General features: G+C 47.0%; 1 protein-coding gene across 2 annotated transcripts in view; it reads left to right on the top strand.

Annotated features, from left to right (window-relative positions):
• Positions 1-11017, top strand: part of LOC144113032 (uncharacterized) — a 34416-nt gene extending 23399 nt beyond the window's left edge. For both annotated transcript variants that reach the window (XM_077645916.1, XM_077645915.1), the window contains exons 7-8: positions 811-869; positions 10840-11017. In XM_077645916.1, coding sequence (XP_077502042.1) covers positions 811-869; positions 10840-10875 — 95 coding nt within the window. In that variant the 3' untranslated portion in view covers positions 10876-11017. The remainder of the gene's footprint in view (positions 1-810; positions 870-10839) is intronic.
• Positions 11018-18290: the final 7273 nt, after the last annotated feature.

Raw genomic sequence — 18290 nt, 5'->3', positions numbered from 1 at the left:
TTCCTCCAGTTTTTTGTTTAATGAAATAAACACTACTACTTACTGTTTGAATTGGATTTGCATACAATATGTTGGTACAGGATTCTGTACTATTAAGTTATTTTTATTCTTTTACATCTTTATTTGAGAGTAACAGCATATGGGGGGGGGGCATTGTGTCAGGCTCTCTTGACATGAAACTTAGTTGTCTGTCACTGAGGGAATTCTACAAAATTCAGACTATTTCATCGTCGAGAGTAAATGCAAGCATGAAATGCACTGCAGGGAACGCGCACTGTAATTAAGGATTTAAAACTTCTCCTGAACCGTTCTGCAGTCCTGGTGCGACCGCGATCCCTGACGACATAAACTGGCAGTCACGTGCTTGCTGGCGACTGAACTGCGCACTGTACATATAGTGAGTGTAAGGGAGTGGGTTGTTCGGACTAGGGGTGCAGAGGGGTAAAGGGAGAAGTCTTGACTACTTGCCAGGGGGAGGGGCTCAGAGCCGACAACTTCTAATTGCAATTTCTAGCTCGAATGCGCGCGTAGAGCCCTACTTCTTTTTTAAGTAATGCATAACAATGCCATGGCTAGTACCTGCAATTTAAAATCACAATTTGTTGGTAGACCATGTCATGACCCCTTTTAGCGTACTCGGGGAAAATTTGGCGAATTTGGAAACGTCAACGTGGTAGACACCCTAGGTGATTACTAGAATGTTACAAAGGAATGTCATGCAGCTACACCATGCAAATATGTATGAGTGCACATGAGACTGAAATAGGAATAGCTACGTCTGATCCACTCATTTGTATCTTTCTCATACAGAGTGGGCAGATGACAAACCTGATGCCTCCCGAAGGACAGCAAAAGATCACTCTGAGGAGGTGAGAAAACAGAATTGCAGACGTTTCTGAAGACATGTTTGCAAGTTTGAAATACGGTATTGTTGCCCTTAGGGACAGAACAAAGTAATGCAGCTTCTCTTTGTAATGTTTTGCCAAACGCATTCAAGCATGGTTATACACAGGACTGGCTGAGTGCCTGCTGCTCATGAGCAGCGACAGATATGTGTCCCCACCTGGAAATCGCACGTGCACGGCAGGCACCCACCTTGTCTGGCATACATAGCTTGCATGGGACATCACTTCAGCAGGCTCACTGTTACTGTTAGGCGCTCACTGTTAGGCTCAATGTGGTCTGTGCTGCGATCAGGTCCTTTTCACTTTTCATTTCAAAATTCCTCCACTTTCGAGCGAGCAGCTGGTTGGATTGGCATGTGTTCAGTGCAAGCAAAGTTTTGACAGTGTGACGAGCCCTCATGATGCGCCAGGGTTGGCCTGCTCTTGGATTTTACGTGGCGACATTGCTAGCTACTTTGTGTTTTCTGTCTACTTTGGGACCATCAAATTAGTGTATAATTGCTTTCATTGCATATTTATTTGTGCATGGGTAAAGAGCTTGTCACGAAAACAACCCCTTCTTGGAGAGGTCAGCACACTTCTTCCTTGAGATTTTTTGTCTAGTTGAATTTAGTTCGAGGCATCAATGCAGCATGCCATGCCCATGTCCTTTTACCTTCTGGATGTGAAAGCTTAGTTTCTAGAAACATTGATTTCTCCACAGGAATATGGATGGTGGCAGCTATGGTGTAACAGTGGATAGCTGAATCGTTGTTTCCGCCACATCAGTCTCAGTATGCTGTTTCTGGGCCTCAGTTTGCATTTTTTGCTGCATCGTTTTTCACTGGGTGCTGATCGCGTGTGGAATCTTCATGCTTGGCGCTGTACCCAAGGAGGAAAAGTGGGCTCAGTCGGGATTTGTCTTCTCAAATTACTTGGGGGTGGGGTCTTCATTACAATGCCAACAGTAGGGTTACACAGTGATGTTTTCTGTTGTGTCATCAGCATGCCATCAGCAGTCGAAATTGTGGGGTTACCGTATTTACTCGTGTAATGAACCCACTTTTTTTCCAGAAACATTGACATCAGTTTGGAGGGAGGTTTCATTACACGGGAAAAAAAAGTTTCCAACTGATTTTTTTGGAAGGGTCGAGATTTCTTTCTCCGTCTTTCCTTCTGCCATCAACAAACGCATGCGGTCAGATGTGTTCGTGCCACTAGAGTTTAGCATTGTTCGCTTTCACGAGATCCAGCAGTTTTGTGCTAGCCAGGTGCACCGGCCAATAGCGGCGGGATAATGCGAACACCGGCCCCGAAGGTCAGCTGCTCATTTTTTAATGCGAGGTTAAAAACAGGGCAGTGACGAGTGTCTAATGCGAATGTTTAAGCTTTACCTTAGAGCGCGCTTCTTGCCGCCGCTCTACCAAGTTTGCCGAGCTTGCCCCCCCCCCCCTTTCCGCCACCCCTCTGCAGGAGCTCTCCTCGAAATATAAAAAACAAATGATGTTATTATGTTATTATGCGAGTGGGCTAATTAGCGAGTAAATACAGCACTTGTTATGAATTGCATGCCACAGAGTTGACATGCTTATCGCATGCTGCAAGCAAGCTTATTGCTTTTGCTGAGCGCCTTAGCCCACAGTCTCGCATTGGTCCTCTGTTATCTGTGAGAAGCTTGTGTTTTTTAGCATTTTAGAGAGAACTGGGATACTCCGAGCAAGTTCTTATGAGAGAGCATATGTTTCGGTGCCAACTCGGCACCATCTTCTGGGTTGACTTGGTAGAAGCAAGCAACACGCTTTTTCTAATCACTGCCGTTGGGAGTCGTTGCGGTGCGAGTCACAATAGGTCACAATGAGATTGCGGGGGTCCTACCGTTTGAGTCACATGAGTTGGGGCACACAGTGGGTTGTTACAAAGGCCGTGTACACACACTGATGGAAGAGAGCCTTGAGCGCAGTTTACATTTCTGGGTATGTTTTGGATGTGCCAGGATTCTATGATCTGTCGCTTGAAGGGATCTGGCTCAGTGTCTACAAGTTCATGCAGTGGTCCAAGTCTTTGGAGCGCTCCATGATTGCACTGCGCCCTTTTTCGAAATTCTACACATCGTGTGTTTGCATAGTTTTTGTAGCGAATTCTTTGTTTCATTGATGTAGCTGGCAGAATAGTCAGCACTATCGCTGCTGAAGCAATGAAGTATTGCGCCCAAAGCCACATGTAACGACAGCCTTGCAAATTGAGCTGGCGGTTCATAAACATGGCGGACCCATCTCATGGGATTGATAGCAGTGCAACCTGTATATGCATTCGCACGAATACTTCTGCGCTATGGTAAAATTATCCGCACATCATCGGCTCCGCGATCGCTTGTAGCACTGTATGCACAAGGGCGCATGGGCGCGCGGCCTGTACATCGCTGATGTCACGATCGCCAGCCGTGCTGTACACATCCTGAGTAGTGAGCTGTGGCCATGCGGCCGAAAATAAATTCTGTCAGCCGAAAACAGATGTGTGTGAGTACATGTGTGCTTCGTACTGATTTTGTTCATTTTTGATGATTGAAAACTTTGGACGATACGATTTTTCTCGCGACCCCATAGAATTTGCTTCACCGAGATTCTGCTGTATGTTCAAACAGCGTACGATCTAACACAAAGCTTCTAGTCGCAGCTTGAGTCAGCCATGAATCAGCGGTAGAAAGGTCAGCCAGCACATACATAGACGTCTATAGGGGCCTTTTGTGAAGTCCATCCCGTTTCGCATGAGAGCGGGTACGTGCTACACTGAATGTGCAGGCCAGCTTCAAACAAAGACGTGTCTTTTGTGGCATCCGTATTCCTCCATGAAGTAGAGAGACAAGCACGGTGCAATGCGTTCTCACAGGGAGCAGCTAGCACAGGAGAGGACGCAACAGCCGGGCAGGGGTTGCACTGCGCTGCTCTATACCACTGAGGAGAATTTGTCAGTGCAATACTTTAGAGGCCTTTCTTGACAAAGCGCAGATGCTTCGCACTGTACTCTTGGGGGTAGCTTGAGCGTCGTCCATGTTTTCTGCCTCAGTGTATCACAGAATCGTGCTGTGCTCAATTTTTGGGTTATGGAGTATTGTAATTGGCAGTCAAGTTTTTTTCAGTTCTCGGTTTGTCTCTGTTTGCTCATTATTTGTGCTCTCGTGTTTCCCATCTGGGAATTTGATTACAGTGAAAGCTTAATAAATTCGAACTTCTTGGGACTAAAAATGTTCAAATTATATATTGAGCCACCAAAAAATTCAATAACTGCTGCATCAACATATATTTCTCTGGCAAAAGACTGGGCGATAGTTTCCTAATTCTAAGACAAAAGCAGTGACTGTTTTTCAAGTTTCAATTAATGCTTTATTGCATGCATATTGTAGGGAGCATCAAAGCAGAACTGCTCCAAAATCTTAAGGGCCCCTCGCATCCTTCACGGCGCAGCGCAGTGAAGCTCTACCACATCGCACCCACCATAAGCAGCGCTGCTGCGTGCGAGCAGGCTTCACTGTTTCAACAGCGAATTGTACGTGATAAACATGCAGGTGAAGGAAACTGTGCTGAAGTGGTGAGAGCAAAAGGAAGTAATAGTGTAACCTTGTCTATGCCTAGAATACCCTGATGAGGGAATGCATGCATGCTGAATTGTGTTCGTTGCCATAAAGAAACAATGGTTTTTGATAAAATGTAGTTTTAATAATTTGTTTGTTTTGTCCTGTAGGCCAGGAGGGCGAGTATTGGCATGACAGCTGACGTAGATTTTGTAATTTATGCTGGTCTTGCGTCTGTTCTCTTCTGAAGGCGATAGGCAGTGGCACTTGTGGAAGGTTCTGCCGATGTCAACGCCCTTGTGTCAGATCATAGCTGTACAGTTAGCTAGTGAAATTTTCAAGGGCCGAGTCACAATGGTTGGTACATGTGTCTGTTTTTAGATGGTTTACCAGTGCTAGCTCCCATAGAGAATACATGGGCACTTTCAGAAGCTCTAGCGCATCCAAATTTGTCCAAATTTTTATGCGGCTTGCGGTAACATTGTCATTTTTGATGAGGGGAGGAAATGTTGCGGACAGATTGTTGATTAAAACTTTTTTTTTTTTCAAAGGAGTTGTAAATATTCAGAAAAATCTTACTTTTAAGCATGTCGCTGTTTCTTGTTGCCTACTGAAAAAAAAAGTGTCGAAATTTGGTTTCCAACATTTCCTCTTTTTCTATTTCTGTATTGTTAAGACACAGTTTTCATCAATATTGAGCCTGTGGTGTGCGTCTGCTATGTTCTCAAAGTGTTGTGTATACTTTCTGGATAAGTTCAAAATATGCACCAAGTTTGACTCTTGCAATTTGGCTCCACCTGCCACTGGGATATTTTCATAATACTCCAACCTCCTCTTCACTGTGTTCACGCACTTGAGGTTTTTCGGATAGAGGCTTGAGTGAACTTTTCCTCTGCCTCCCCCTCCCCCCTTTTTTATTTCCTTGGGCTGTATTGGTGCATCCTTTTTTTTTCCATTTTGTGAGACAGAGGATGTGGGACCGGAGGCTAATCAATGCTAGTGGCGTCCGCTTATTGCACACGGGTGCAACGTCTCCACAGAAAGCTGCTTGCCCACTGTAATTTTGGTAACCGCGTTTCACGCATGTTGTGCCGTTACGAAATGACAGTAGAGACATTTAGAACAGGGAGACCCTATCAGTTAGGGGGAAAGGGGAATTCGCTTCAGAAGGTGGACTGGGTCTGCTATGTAAAAAAAGGTGTCTTGCATCATCCACTGGGCAAGGGTACACAATGTCAACTGTTCGCGTTTTAGAGAACAAGGTCATCAGTTTTCTGTTTATGGAATTATCTGTTATTACTGCGATGACAGTAAGCCAGGCATTCTCGAGCTCCAAAATTGTCTTTCTTAGGGATGCATGCAATTGGACTGCTTCAATGTTACATACTGGCAGAATGTGCGCAACATCCTTGTGGGCTGATAGCAAGGACTGCATCATAAAAACATGCGCAGTTTTGGCTGCTTCGGAAGAATTGGAAGCTGCCCCGGCCACCGATCCACCTTTGTATTCGAAGTACAGCTCAATATCGATCTCGTCCATTATTATAGTGATCTTTTCATGCGCTTTGAGGAGGCTTGATCGCTTCTTCACATAACTTAAAAACCCTTCGTCGTCCTGCTCATTTGCAGGATTGACTTTATATTGCGAACAGATTCGCATGAGTGTAGATCGATGTGGTAGTGCTAACTTGCCAGCACTGCGAATGAATCTGTAGGCGTGTGGGGAAACAGTGTATAGATTACTGGAGAATATTAAAAGCTTACCAAAGTACTGTGTTTAATGGTCCTTCTTGTGCAGTGGTTCACGTTGCTCTTTTATAAAGCCGAGTGCTTCTGTTTTCCCTTGGGCAAAAGATCATCACACCCGAGGCTGTCCAGCAAAGAGAAAAGCAAGCTGAAACTTGCCTTAACTTTTTCATCCTTGTCGCAAATGTCTGGAGCCTTGAAACTTCTCATACTGTTGAGTGTAGTCTGAAGGCAGCGCAGATCGTCCAGTATACACGGGATGAGCAGGTCCTTTTACAGGCACTTTCACTTTTCTCCAGAAGGCAGTAACCTCCATGTTCTTACGAACAATTACAGATCATTCAATGTCTGGTGGATCTTCACCCTCTGTGTGAGCAAAGAGAACAGCATGCTCTGCTTTTACTGAAGTAGGTGGAGAGGTCGAGGCTTTGTAGGGTGCGATACAAAGTATTCATATGACTTGAGCTTCTTTTGGCGCTCTTGTTCTTCGTGCGATGAAATGGACTGCCGAATAGGTTCCTCTAGATGCGATGCCTTGCAGCGTTTCCTCTTTGCCTCTGGCTTCTGGCGCACTGGTGCGCATTCGCTCAAATAAGCAAGGGCATTTGGAAAAATTGTCGTCACTGCGTCCAGAGTAAGCCAAGTAGCGCCCATGGGAGCTTCTATTGTCTTGCCAGTTCTTGGATCTGTGCACGTAGTAGTCGTCCTTAAGTACTCGGCCTTGAAATGAAGCTCGCACACCTGCAAACCATTCACAAAAAATAAACTGTATGCTACAGTCTTTGTACTCCACATCCACCTCATTTACTAAGCTACAAAACGAGAATATTTTAGGTGTCTACAGGGATCCAAATGCGTCTGAAGTAAAGCAGTACATATTCAAAGGAAATAAAGGAGGGGAACGTGTACACATGAAACGACACTGCATTTTATGGTGCTTTTACTCCTTCGACAGCCGGATTTGTTTTTTAGCCCCGACTGGTGCTTCCTCGACAAAGCGCACTGACCAGCAAATATATTCGAGAAAAATCTACAGATTACTTCGAGCGTGCACGTGAACTGATAATACGCCCATACTCTTCTGGAAAGAACGGCATTACTCAAAACTTGCGCGATCTTATAGCGATAACGCGCCTCAGTCCCTGTTGAAGGGGACACGTCAGGGTCGATGCCTGAGAGTCTCGTCACAACAAAGCGCCGCAGTTAAAGCGAACGTTCCAGAACAGAAATAAACATCCGTGACAATGTCAAGTCTTACTGGCTGGCAAGTAAAAAGCGCACAAGAGATCAATATTTTTGCTTCTGGAAAGAACATCCCTAGTGGCATGCGCGCGGCATTATAAAGATAGCGTGTCTCATCGCACAGACTGCCGCAGTCGAAGCGAACATTTCAGAACAGAAATAAACAGACATTACTGTGTCGAGGCTTACGCTGGCTGGCAAGTCAAAAGCGCACAAGAGGTCATTATTGTAGAGCAAGAACCGGACATGTTGGTGGTGGTGCTTTTAGAACGACTCAAAAGTAAGTAGTACAGTCGAACCCTCACAATAACGAAACCGCCGCGGAAGGAAATCTTTTTCGTTTTCGCGAGAATTTCGCTGTCGCAAAAATGGACAAATTAGCACACCTATTACTTTCAGAACCAAAATTTAAATGAAAAAGTCGCTTATTTTGCTCTGGTTCACATTGCTACGCAGGAGCTTCATGACTCAGGCTTCGCAGCTTGATAAGCTATGCATAGCTTCGTCGTTGTATTTGCAGAGGAGAGTTCTGACAACATCAAAAGCCTCAAGCACATCACGCGAGCTTACGTTCCTTCCTTGTGCTTGGTTTTCGCCACCCTCGTCATCACTCTCCTCATTTCCTTTGCGCACACTGTCGATAATAGCATCGTCGCTGAATGCCTTGTGCACGATCAAGTCGGCGTCCACACACAAAGTCATCCAGTTAACAGCGTCTGGCACCATTGCATTGACACTGCGAAGCACGTCCCATGCTTCGGTTAGTGGCTGCAGATCGTCACCACTTTCAGGAACACTCGCTTCCGGTTCTGCCAAGGCGGGCTGTCCAGCCGCGAAATCGGCGTGCCTGAAGCAGCTAAGGACAAGGGTGTCCGAAGTAGCAACCCATGCCCCGGCAAGCGTCTCTAGCACCATGAAAAGATCAATTTTTGTCTGTCGCTTCATTTCGATGTTTAACAACATCCACCGGATGAGTCTTCCCCGGTACGCAGACTTGACACTCTTAATAACCCCTTCATCAAGAGGTTGAATAACTGATGTGCAGTTCGGAGGGAAAAAAATTGTGGACGCTCGTCAGGACAATGTCTTCGATGTGGTGGGCAGTGCAGTTATCCAAAAAAAGGCAGATGGATCTGCCCTGCTTTCGCATATCCGCATGACAGGCTTCCAGCCAGCTGGAGAATATTGCACGCGTCGTCCAAGCTTTCTGGTTAGCAGTGTACTCGACCGGAAACCTTCGGTTATCTTTAAAGCACCGTGGCGTCTTGCTCCGGCCGATCACGAGGAGGGGAAGCTTGTCGGATCCGTCCATGTTAGAGCACAAAAGAATGGTCACCCGCTTTTTGCTCAGCTTGCCACCGTGGCATTTTTGTCCCCTCAGGTCTAGTGTTTTCGGTGGCAACATTTCATAGAAAAGGCCAGTTTCATCCGCATTATAAATTTCGGAGGGCTCGTATTTGTCCATTATGCTTTTGTAACATCCCTGCATCCAGGACGATGCTGCTGCAGCGTCGACGCTCGCAGACTCCCCCCGACAACACATTGACGATGCAGTGCCATGGTTTAAATCGGCTTGGCCATCCAACGCTCGCCTTAAAGTTGTTGTGCGCCAGAATGCACGTGAAGTCAATCGCCTTCTGCTGCAGAAGCCTTCCAGATAAAGGCATCTTGGTCGCTCTCTTGTAGAGGAACCACTGGAATACGACTTTGTTGACGTCTTCATACACTGGCGTTGCCAAAGTCTTGTTCTGCGCGCGTGCGCCGTTCTGAAGTGCCGCCGTGGTGCTGTTCTTGGATTTCAGAATCGTAGAAAGTGAGCTGTTTGGGATGCTGAATTCCTCCGTAATGTCCGACTTCTTTCTGCCTTTTGCAGATTCGGCGATTGCAGACTTTTCCTGCAGCGTCAAAAACTTGCGCCTTTTAACAGGAGCATGTTCGGTGTGCGCAAGGCATGGTAGCGAAAAGAAAAAGTAGGATTTGTTGTTCTGCCTAGATGCTTGCCTGGTTGGCTGGCGGTGTCGCCACTTGCATGCGTAGTTGCCAGCAGATGGGCTAGCAAAAAGCCGCTTTTAGTGAACAAAAAAAAAATCTCGTTGCTATCATCATCATTACCGAACCGCCAGAAAGTAAATAGCAATGGCCGCTCCAGTGCTTTTGGCAGAAATGAACGGCCTTGACTTGGTCGGATGAGTGTGCTGCTGCAGTTTTGCACTCCTCTGTTCCCAACTGGCTTATGTGCCGAAAAAATGTTACGTATCACTACCTAACGTACACATGCCTTCGAATCACGGAGAGAACGGATATCGATGTCATCTCCACGAACAGCATGCTTACACTTTGCTCTTCGGTCGTCCTTTGGCAACGAGAACACTTGAACCTTCGGCCCATTGTTGTAATTACCGCGACAGTTGAGCAAGCAGAGTTCTCATGCAAAATTTGGTGGCATGTTGTCTTACTAATGTCGAGAGCATGTGATAGCATGCGGACTGTAATGTACGATTTCCCTGATCCAAGCCACGTTGTTTTCATTCCGTGAGGTGGAAGGGTGCCCCTGCGTTGTGTCGTCTTCCACCGACGTTCTCCCCGAAACGGACCTCTTGTGCCACTCGAAAACTTGCGCCCGCTTAATGTCTCGTTGGTATGCGTCACGAAGGAGCTCATATGTGTGTGTGGCTATCTTGCCAAGCTTCACACAGAATTTTATGTTTACACGCTGTTCGAGGTGGACATCCATCTCTCCACATTCACTCACAGTAGAATGCGCAGATGACTAGTGACAACGTATATTTCTACATGTAGTGCCATCTAGCGGCTGCCATAGCAGTCAACATAAATAGCTCAGGTTAGCCCGAAAAGATGGCTCTACACATATGCACCATTTGTTTCGGGGAATCGTTTCTAGAAGAAAATAAATTGGTTTTGAAACTTTACGGACAAAGGTTGTAGAAGCCCGTTTTTGATGAGAGTGGCCTCTTTGTCGTGTGAATGCAGTAGTCTTATCGATTCATGTCAGCTTCAGTTTCGGTTGTTGGTATGAGTAAAGTCAAGTAAATTAAAAATGCTGAATGGTAGTTTACTTGATCTTTTTAAATCTCATAGCCTGATGGTATCTGCAATTTTTCTTCAAAAGATTATCTCCAGTTACAAAAGGCTGTTGATCATGAGTGGCAGACTAACACACTTATGTGCACTGCTGCTCTGGCCAGTTTAGGTTGTAAAATAAATGTAGTCTAGACATGTCGGAGTATTGAGAGCAAAGCTGTGGATGTCCTAGAGTGTGTCACATATTTTGTCCATTTCTAAAAATTTTCAAGGCAGCTCAGCCCATGAAATGTTTTTTTTTGTCAGATTTGTGAATTCCTTTTTTGTATCACTCAATATTTGTTTTATTTTTTGCAGGTGCCACTCCCAAAGAGGACCCGTAAGAAGGTGTAATTGGAAGTGCTCTCTACGGTTACTTCTGCATGCATTTCTCACATTAGTCAGCTTTGAGTGCCAATAAACTTACAGCTGCCATCCTGTTTCTTTTGCAATAAATGTGCTGACATAACTATGCTTCATGCAAAGTTGCAACAAACGCTTCCTTGCAGTCATTTGTGCTTGAATATTGTTTTCCATGGCAAGCACCAGCTGCTGCCTTGTACTCGCAAGCAGCCAGTGAATATCAGTGCAAACCTGGGACTAGGCCCTAACCACCATATGGCTGGCGTTATTGCGATGTGGTCGTGATAACAGAAGCGTTATTTTCACCCATGGATTGATTGGCTTGGCGTCATTTGTGGTTTGTGGATCACGGTCGTGCGGGCATTTTGCATCACTTGCTTGTTTGATCAGCCTCTGGATGCCCTGGACGTGTGGTGTGGCACATTGTTACCATTGTGATCGCTTGTTTCATTGTGAAAGGACACTTTTGTGCTTGCGTGGTTTGTGTGCTCGCACTTGTGTAGTGCCTGGCCTTCGAAGGCGCTCCAAAGAAATGAGTCTTTTCAAAGCTTCCTCAGGAAAATCTTGTAATTAATTGACCGTATTAATATGCGCTTTCATTTCGCGTAATTTATGGGTTGGTCGAGTGGGAATATGTGCGCTCATCTGTTTCAAGCTTTCATCCTGATTTGCGCAGAGTGTAGGCAAGTTAATAATGGGAATTCATTACAATGTGTGGCAATGGTCTGAGTATGGTGGTTCTGCAGTCCCCGAAGCATTCGTCGGTCGAAGCGAGCAGCAGTCCCATAGGTACAGGGTCGTCCACCATGAACACGCGAGTGCGTGGCTGCTCTCTCTGGAGGGCCACTGCGTCCGACACGGCCACTCATCGCAGCCGAGTGGCACAGGAGAAGTTGGACCTGGGCGTGGCTCTTCGCTTCAATGCACGGCCATGTCGGATGCAGTGGCCCTCCAGAGAGTGCAACCATGCGCTCGCGTTACAAGAGAAGGTTCCTAGTGTCACATCGACAGGACCAGATGGTATTCCGATTAATAAAGAAGCTGGGACCAAAATCCAAGCAAACATTAAAAAAGGTAGTGAACAAAATGATAGTGGATGCAAAGCCCCCAATGAATCGCGATCAAGTAGAATGAAAATGATATATAAATGAAAGGGGTACAAAGCTGAAATAAGCAAGTACTGTCCCATAACAGTGAAGTGTGTGGTTTATAGGGTGGCGATGCAGATTAAGGAGACTGCAGCCTTGGGTGGAGAACGAGGGGGAGCTACAAAATGGGTTCCGGAAACAGGAGGTTGGAGGACAATCTGCTTTCATTGACGCAGTATATAGAGAAATCTGAAAAGGAACACAGGCCCCCATGGCTAGCATTTTTGGATATCGGGGGAGCCTACGGCAACATTTTTCAAGAGGATTTGTGAGACATACTGGGCATATTTGATGTGGAAGATGGAGCAATTAGTCTTTTAAAAGATATGTATAAAGGTAACAGAGTGCTCATAAAATGGGGAAAAAATGTATCGGGGGCTTAGGCAAGGATGTCCTGTCTCCTTTGTTCATGTTGTACCTGCAAGGTTAGAGACCAAACTAGAGAGGAATGGACTAGGCTTCAACCCTTCTTTTTTCTAGCAAGGAGAATGGATTAAAGTCATTACCGGGACTAACGTACGCGGATGGTATAGTGCTAGTGGCTGACAAGGAAGATTTGCAGAAGTTGGTAGACATTTGTGGTACAGAGGGAGACAGATTAGGTTTCAAGCATAGAATACAGGAGTTCACGCTAGATGTAGTGGATGAGCACAAGTATCTTGGGGTGGGGATAAATAACTGCTGAGTATGTGACAGAGCATGAAATATATGTAATGCATAAAGCTAGTAGGAATCCAGCTGTCATGAAAAATAGGGCACTGTTGAATTAAAATAGGTATGAAGTGGTAAGAGGGATCTGGAAAGGAGTGATGGTTCCTAGCCTGACTTCCGGCAATGCTGTCCTGTGCATGAGACAAGATGTTCAAACAAGGTTAGAAATCAAACGCGGCGTAGGGAGGCTAGCTTTGGGAGCACGTGACAATGCACCAAATCAAGGGGCACAGGGTGATATGGGATGGGCGTCATTCGAGAGCTGAAAAGCTAGCAGTAAGATGACATTTCAGGAGCGATTGAGAAAAAGGTGGCAAAGCAATGGGCTAGGAAAGTTTTCAGATACTTGTACATAAGGAATGCTGGCACGGAGAAAGCGAACTAGGAAATTGACAAGCAAATATCGGGGCAGCAGTAGGGGGACAAAGCAGCAATTATCGGTTAAGAAAAAGGTTAAAGAAACAGAGCTCTGGGGAAAACGGATGCTGACGAAATCGGCTCTGGGAACATGCACGATCTTTAAGCAGGAAATTGCCAAAGAAAATATCTGATAACTGTAGGGGAAGCTCTGTTGTTTGAGGCCAGGACGGGAGTTTTGCGGACTAAGACGTATAGAGTCAGGTGCCACGAGATAGAAACGTGCATTGCGTGCAGAGAGGAGGAGGAAACGGCTGAACACTTGATACTTTTCTGTAAAGGGCTTCACCCTGCAGTGAAATGCAGCGGGGCTGATTTATTCAAAGCATTGGGGTTTAAGGACAGTGAAGGAAAAGTTAATTTCGAGCGGGTAGAAGTAACCAAGCGAAGGTTATCTGATTGGTGGCTAAAATCAAGAGAAGAGTAAAATTTCACAAGTCATAGGTGGCTTGAACCACCCTACGATTTAAAAGAGTTCAGCCATACATCCATCCACCCATCCGTCTGTCCACCCACCCATCCGTCCGTCCGTCCCTCCATCCATCCATCCATCCATCCATCCATCCATCCATCCGTCCGTCCGTCCTTCCGTCCGTCCGTCCGTCCGTCCATCCATCCATCCATCCATCCATCCATCCATCCATCCATCCATCCATCCATCCATCCATCCATCCATCCATCCATCCATCCATCCATCCATCCATCCATTAATCCATTGCATTTATACTAAGGGTGGACGGCTCTGTACATTCTAGACGTAAGTGAAGGGCACAAGTCTTCGAAATGCACTAGGTGAATATTGCCCACGTGCTATTAAATTGCGCGGGGATCTTGCAAATGTTAATTATGCTCTGCCTCGTTCGAAGTTCCTGGAATCGTTTACAAGATACCCTGCAACGATTGTAACTCAGTCTACATCGGGGAGACAGGAAATCTACCAAGGCGGCTAAGAGCGCTGCAGTGATTTCGGCAGGAATCAAACAGCCTCAAGTGCTGTGGCAGAACATGCGCAAACAGGGCATGAAATTGCTTGCGATAATGTGGAAATCGTTGCCACTGAAAGAAATTCGTAAGCGTGGCTTGACCTGGATTCCGTAATAATAGAGACCATGCTGAATACACCCAACAGAATAAAGGGGAACTTTCACCAGGTCTATGCAAAATCACTGCGCCGATTAGTTAAGGCTACAAAAGCATCTTATTTCATGATCGGTCCTTCATTGTGAACAAGAAAGCTGTAAGGGATCCGAGATGTAAATCAACGTGTTCGGCATGATTAGTGACCCAAGTTTCATCCTACCTTTAACGCAAAATGGGGACTCCACGACAAAGTGTGCCCTATGCACCTAAGCTAACAGCAGTTGTGCCCTGCTTCCACAGTATATTCCACAACAATTCCTCACAGATTCCAAAGATCGAGGCATGCCGTAACTACATAAACGGCAGAATAGGTCATAAAGCGCTCCAAATCCTCCTCCGCGCAGGCCTACCCAAAGATCACATTAGACACACCATTTTCTGGATACCGGTACACACCGAGATAGAAGGCAACCAAACGGTCGACAGAGTCGCTCGCGAGTACACTAACCGAGCACTCTTGAACGAAGACCCGGAGGACTTCTTGAGGGTAATCCCGACGTACTCCGACACTAAATTATTACAGAGGGACGAGACTAAAGTATCCTCCTCTCGCAATGATCCGCCTTGCGACTAATGCAGCCCTAAACCTACCTCGTAGCACTAGCACAGCCAAACTTCTTGCACTAGGCATGCATAACACCATTCAGGAACTAGTTGACGCGCATCTTCAGGCACAGTACCTTAGACTTGCCACGAGCGCCACTGGCCGTCATATACTCTCCTCCCTTCGCATCAACATACCCGCTAACCAGTCAACCCTTATACCCATCCCTCGACACATCCATACACCTCTCGTTGTGAAACCCCTTCCTCGAAACGTCCATCCCCAATATCACATCCCTCGCCGCGTAGCTCGCGCTAATGCCCTCCATAAGTACTATGGGCAAGCCCACGATGCCGTTTGGGTAGATGCCGCATGTACAGCGCATGAAGCGGTAGCAGTTGCCTACAATCCAACCCTACCTCACCCCCTAACTCACCGTCTTCCCTCGGGATCTACGCCTGAGGAGGCAGAGGAGACCGCCATCGCCTTAGCCCTTGCACATTCGGACGCCCAATACATCTTCAGCGACTCCAAAACGGCTCTGTCCAACTTTGCCAGGGGCAGGATTCACGCCCCTGCCTGGCAATTGTTGAACACCCCTACCCAAAATTTACCGCGCAGGGTAGGGCTTCAGTGGGTGCCGGCTCACTCTGGGAACCCTGGAAACGAGGCTGCCGATAAATTGGCACGAGGTCTGATTTGCCGGGCTCAGGACAGTCTCGATCCAGGATTCTCGAGGGAGCGGGCGCACACCTTTGCGGAGCTCACGGAAATACCCCGTTTGGACCGTCGGATTTACCCTCCTCCCCACCCCTCTCTTACGCACTCTCAACAGATCCTCTTCAGACGCCTCCAGACCCGCTCTCTGTCATTCCCTCAGCTTTTATCCCACTATTGCGGCACATCCCCTGCATGCTCCCTATGTGGTGATCCCCACGCCACACTCTTCCATATCCTTTTCGGCTGCCCTGCTGACCCTCCCCCGCGGGGACAGCACGCCATCTCGAGCTGGGAGGACTGGGAGGTCCTGCTTATGTTTGCAGACCCGACATCGCAGCTTGCTGCGGTGACTCGGGCTGCCGACGTCATATCCCGGCATGACCTACTTGATGCAGTGCGGGACCGCGCAGTGGCCCAGGGACCCAGCTGGGTCAAAAACTCACTTGCTGAATAAAGTTTTTCTGTCTGTCTGTCCTCTCCACAACAAATTAAATCAACAAGAAGCAGTTTACTGGAGGAAACTGCAAACCGGAACCTTCCCCAATTTACACATCCTTAGCAAAATGTTCCCGAACCAGTACAGGGACATCTGCCCATGGTGCGGTGCAACACCAACCCTATACCATATTACTTGGGAATATGACATAAATAAAGCATTCCGTGGCTCAGAAAATCCGAGTGCGGAGCACTGGGAGAGTGTGCTCTCCAGCGGCAACCAATCCTCCAAAGAGGATTGGTCATCCATGCCCAGCGAGCGGCCAAACTCAGCGGTGCCCTGGAATAGGGGCGCCGACCTCTGCAAGACGGAGGGGAGACATCTGCTTGAAGATGAAGACCTCTGTCTGACCGAAAGACCTTGTTAGAGCAATAAAGTTAAAGCAATAGAGCAATAAGCAATAAAAACATTCCAGACAATTGGTGTACTGCAGTGGTGTTCTGTGGGGATACTTCTGTCAGTAGGTCATGCTAGATGGAATTTCAATGAAGTATGCCCCCCCCCTCCCCCCCTCATTAAATTTGTTTAAAGGGGTAGAGACACCACATTTTTGTGTTGCACCTCTCGGTTGTAAATAATGCGTAGCGATTCTGTAAGCATGGTACACGATGTTAGAAGCACGAACTCGTATTATATAATTAATAGTAGTACTATTTGTACCCACCAGTTTCGGCTTCGGTTCGTAGTTGCCAGGTTTCTACACGACGTCAAAAACCAGACAATGCGCTGTCACGTGGGCCCGGAAAACCGTGACGTCGAGTGGGCACGTCGTCTGCTTGACACACACGTGCGTAAACACGGAGACGACGCAGACGGGGGCAGGGCAAGTCGCAAATTAATGGCGAATAGCTCCGAGTCAGAAGTCGAATCATTTTATTTTGGCGAGGACACTGATTATGAGGCATCGGAGGACGACACAGACGATGAAGACGCCGCGTTTGTGAACTCCGACAACCACTTTATTTTTACACCGCTTGAGATAAACCTGGATGAGTTTTTTCCTGTTTGGATCTGCACCAAACCCTGGCCAATACCCCACCGTGGGTATGTGCCATCGTATTTGAGGCAACAACAACAACTTCGTTTTTGACCCGCTGGCCAGCGATTAATAATAATTGGTTTTTTGGGGGAAAGGAAATGGCGCAGTATCTGTATCATATATCGTTGGACACCTGAACCGCGCCGTAAGGCAAGGGTAAAGGAGGGAGTGAAAGAAGAAAGGAAGAGAGAGGTGCCGTAGTGGAGGGCTCCGGAATAATTTCGACCACCTGCCGCCTGCCTCCTCCTGGCCAGCGATTCCGAAGAGGAGGCAGGCGTCAGGCCCGACGCAGTTCAGGTTGTGCCAGCGGACGCCGAGCGTGCAGGCAACGTCAACTGGTAAGCAGTGTTGTGTTATTTTGCTGCTCGTCTAAGGGATTTTTGTTTGTTTTCGTCCCAACTGCAGTGCCCGCCCTTTGCCATTATGTCAGTCACTGCCAGTCAAACATATCACCGACAAAAAAACGAGGCCACTAACACGTGCAACCCCGCATGTTGTAGCTCGGTCTTTGCTGTTTGCATAAACAATGCGTATATATTTTGTCGCGAGCACCCATTACGCCGTTTGGATGCCATTTCTCCCTGAACTGTTTGCAAGGGCTCTCCCACGTACATGTATAGTGCTGTAGACTTTGCGTGATTGAGGGGCATAATTTTGCCGCTCCAGCAAGCCATTCGCACACCTCTATTCGTTTCTTTTATTTTTTTCTTCGTGCTCCGTGAAACACACGATCTTGCGCTTGTCGCGTGCTTAGTGGCGAGCGTGCGCTAATTCGAGAACTCGCAAAAAGGCGCCCGATGCATGCACAGAGTTGACTTTCCGAAATTGCCTTCGGCTGCGGGCGCGACGGCTTGCAAGTCCGGTTTTGCGTGCTGCAATAGTAGTAGTAGTAGTAGTAGTAGTAGTAGTAGTAGTAGTAGTAGTAGTAGTAGTAGTAGTAGTAGTAGTAGTAGTAGTAGTAATAATAATAATAATAATAATAATAATAATAAAACGACGTTTATCCTAGGTGTGAATGCGGCCGCTGTCGCGCCATGGACACCGTGCTCGAGTCTGTGTGCTGCCGTGAAATCCCTCAAGTAGCTGCCCACATCCACGAGTGGGCGCAGTGCATCACCAGCAGCAACATATTTGAACAGGGGTGCCTTAACGTCTACACACTGCGACTTGCATATTTGGCACTACTGGAAG

Source organism: Amblyomma americanum, chromosome 1, assembly GCF_052857255.1.
Source record: "Amblyomma americanum isolate KBUSLIRL-KWMA chromosome 1, ASM5285725v1, whole genome shotgun sequence".
In the NCBI taxonomy this organism is placed as follows: domain Eukaryota; kingdom Metazoa; phylum Arthropoda; class Arachnida; order Ixodida; family Ixodidae; genus Amblyomma; species Amblyomma americanum.
The sequence above is the reverse complement of the archived record's forward strand: the minus strand, read 5'-3'. Positions and strand labels throughout refer to the sequence as shown.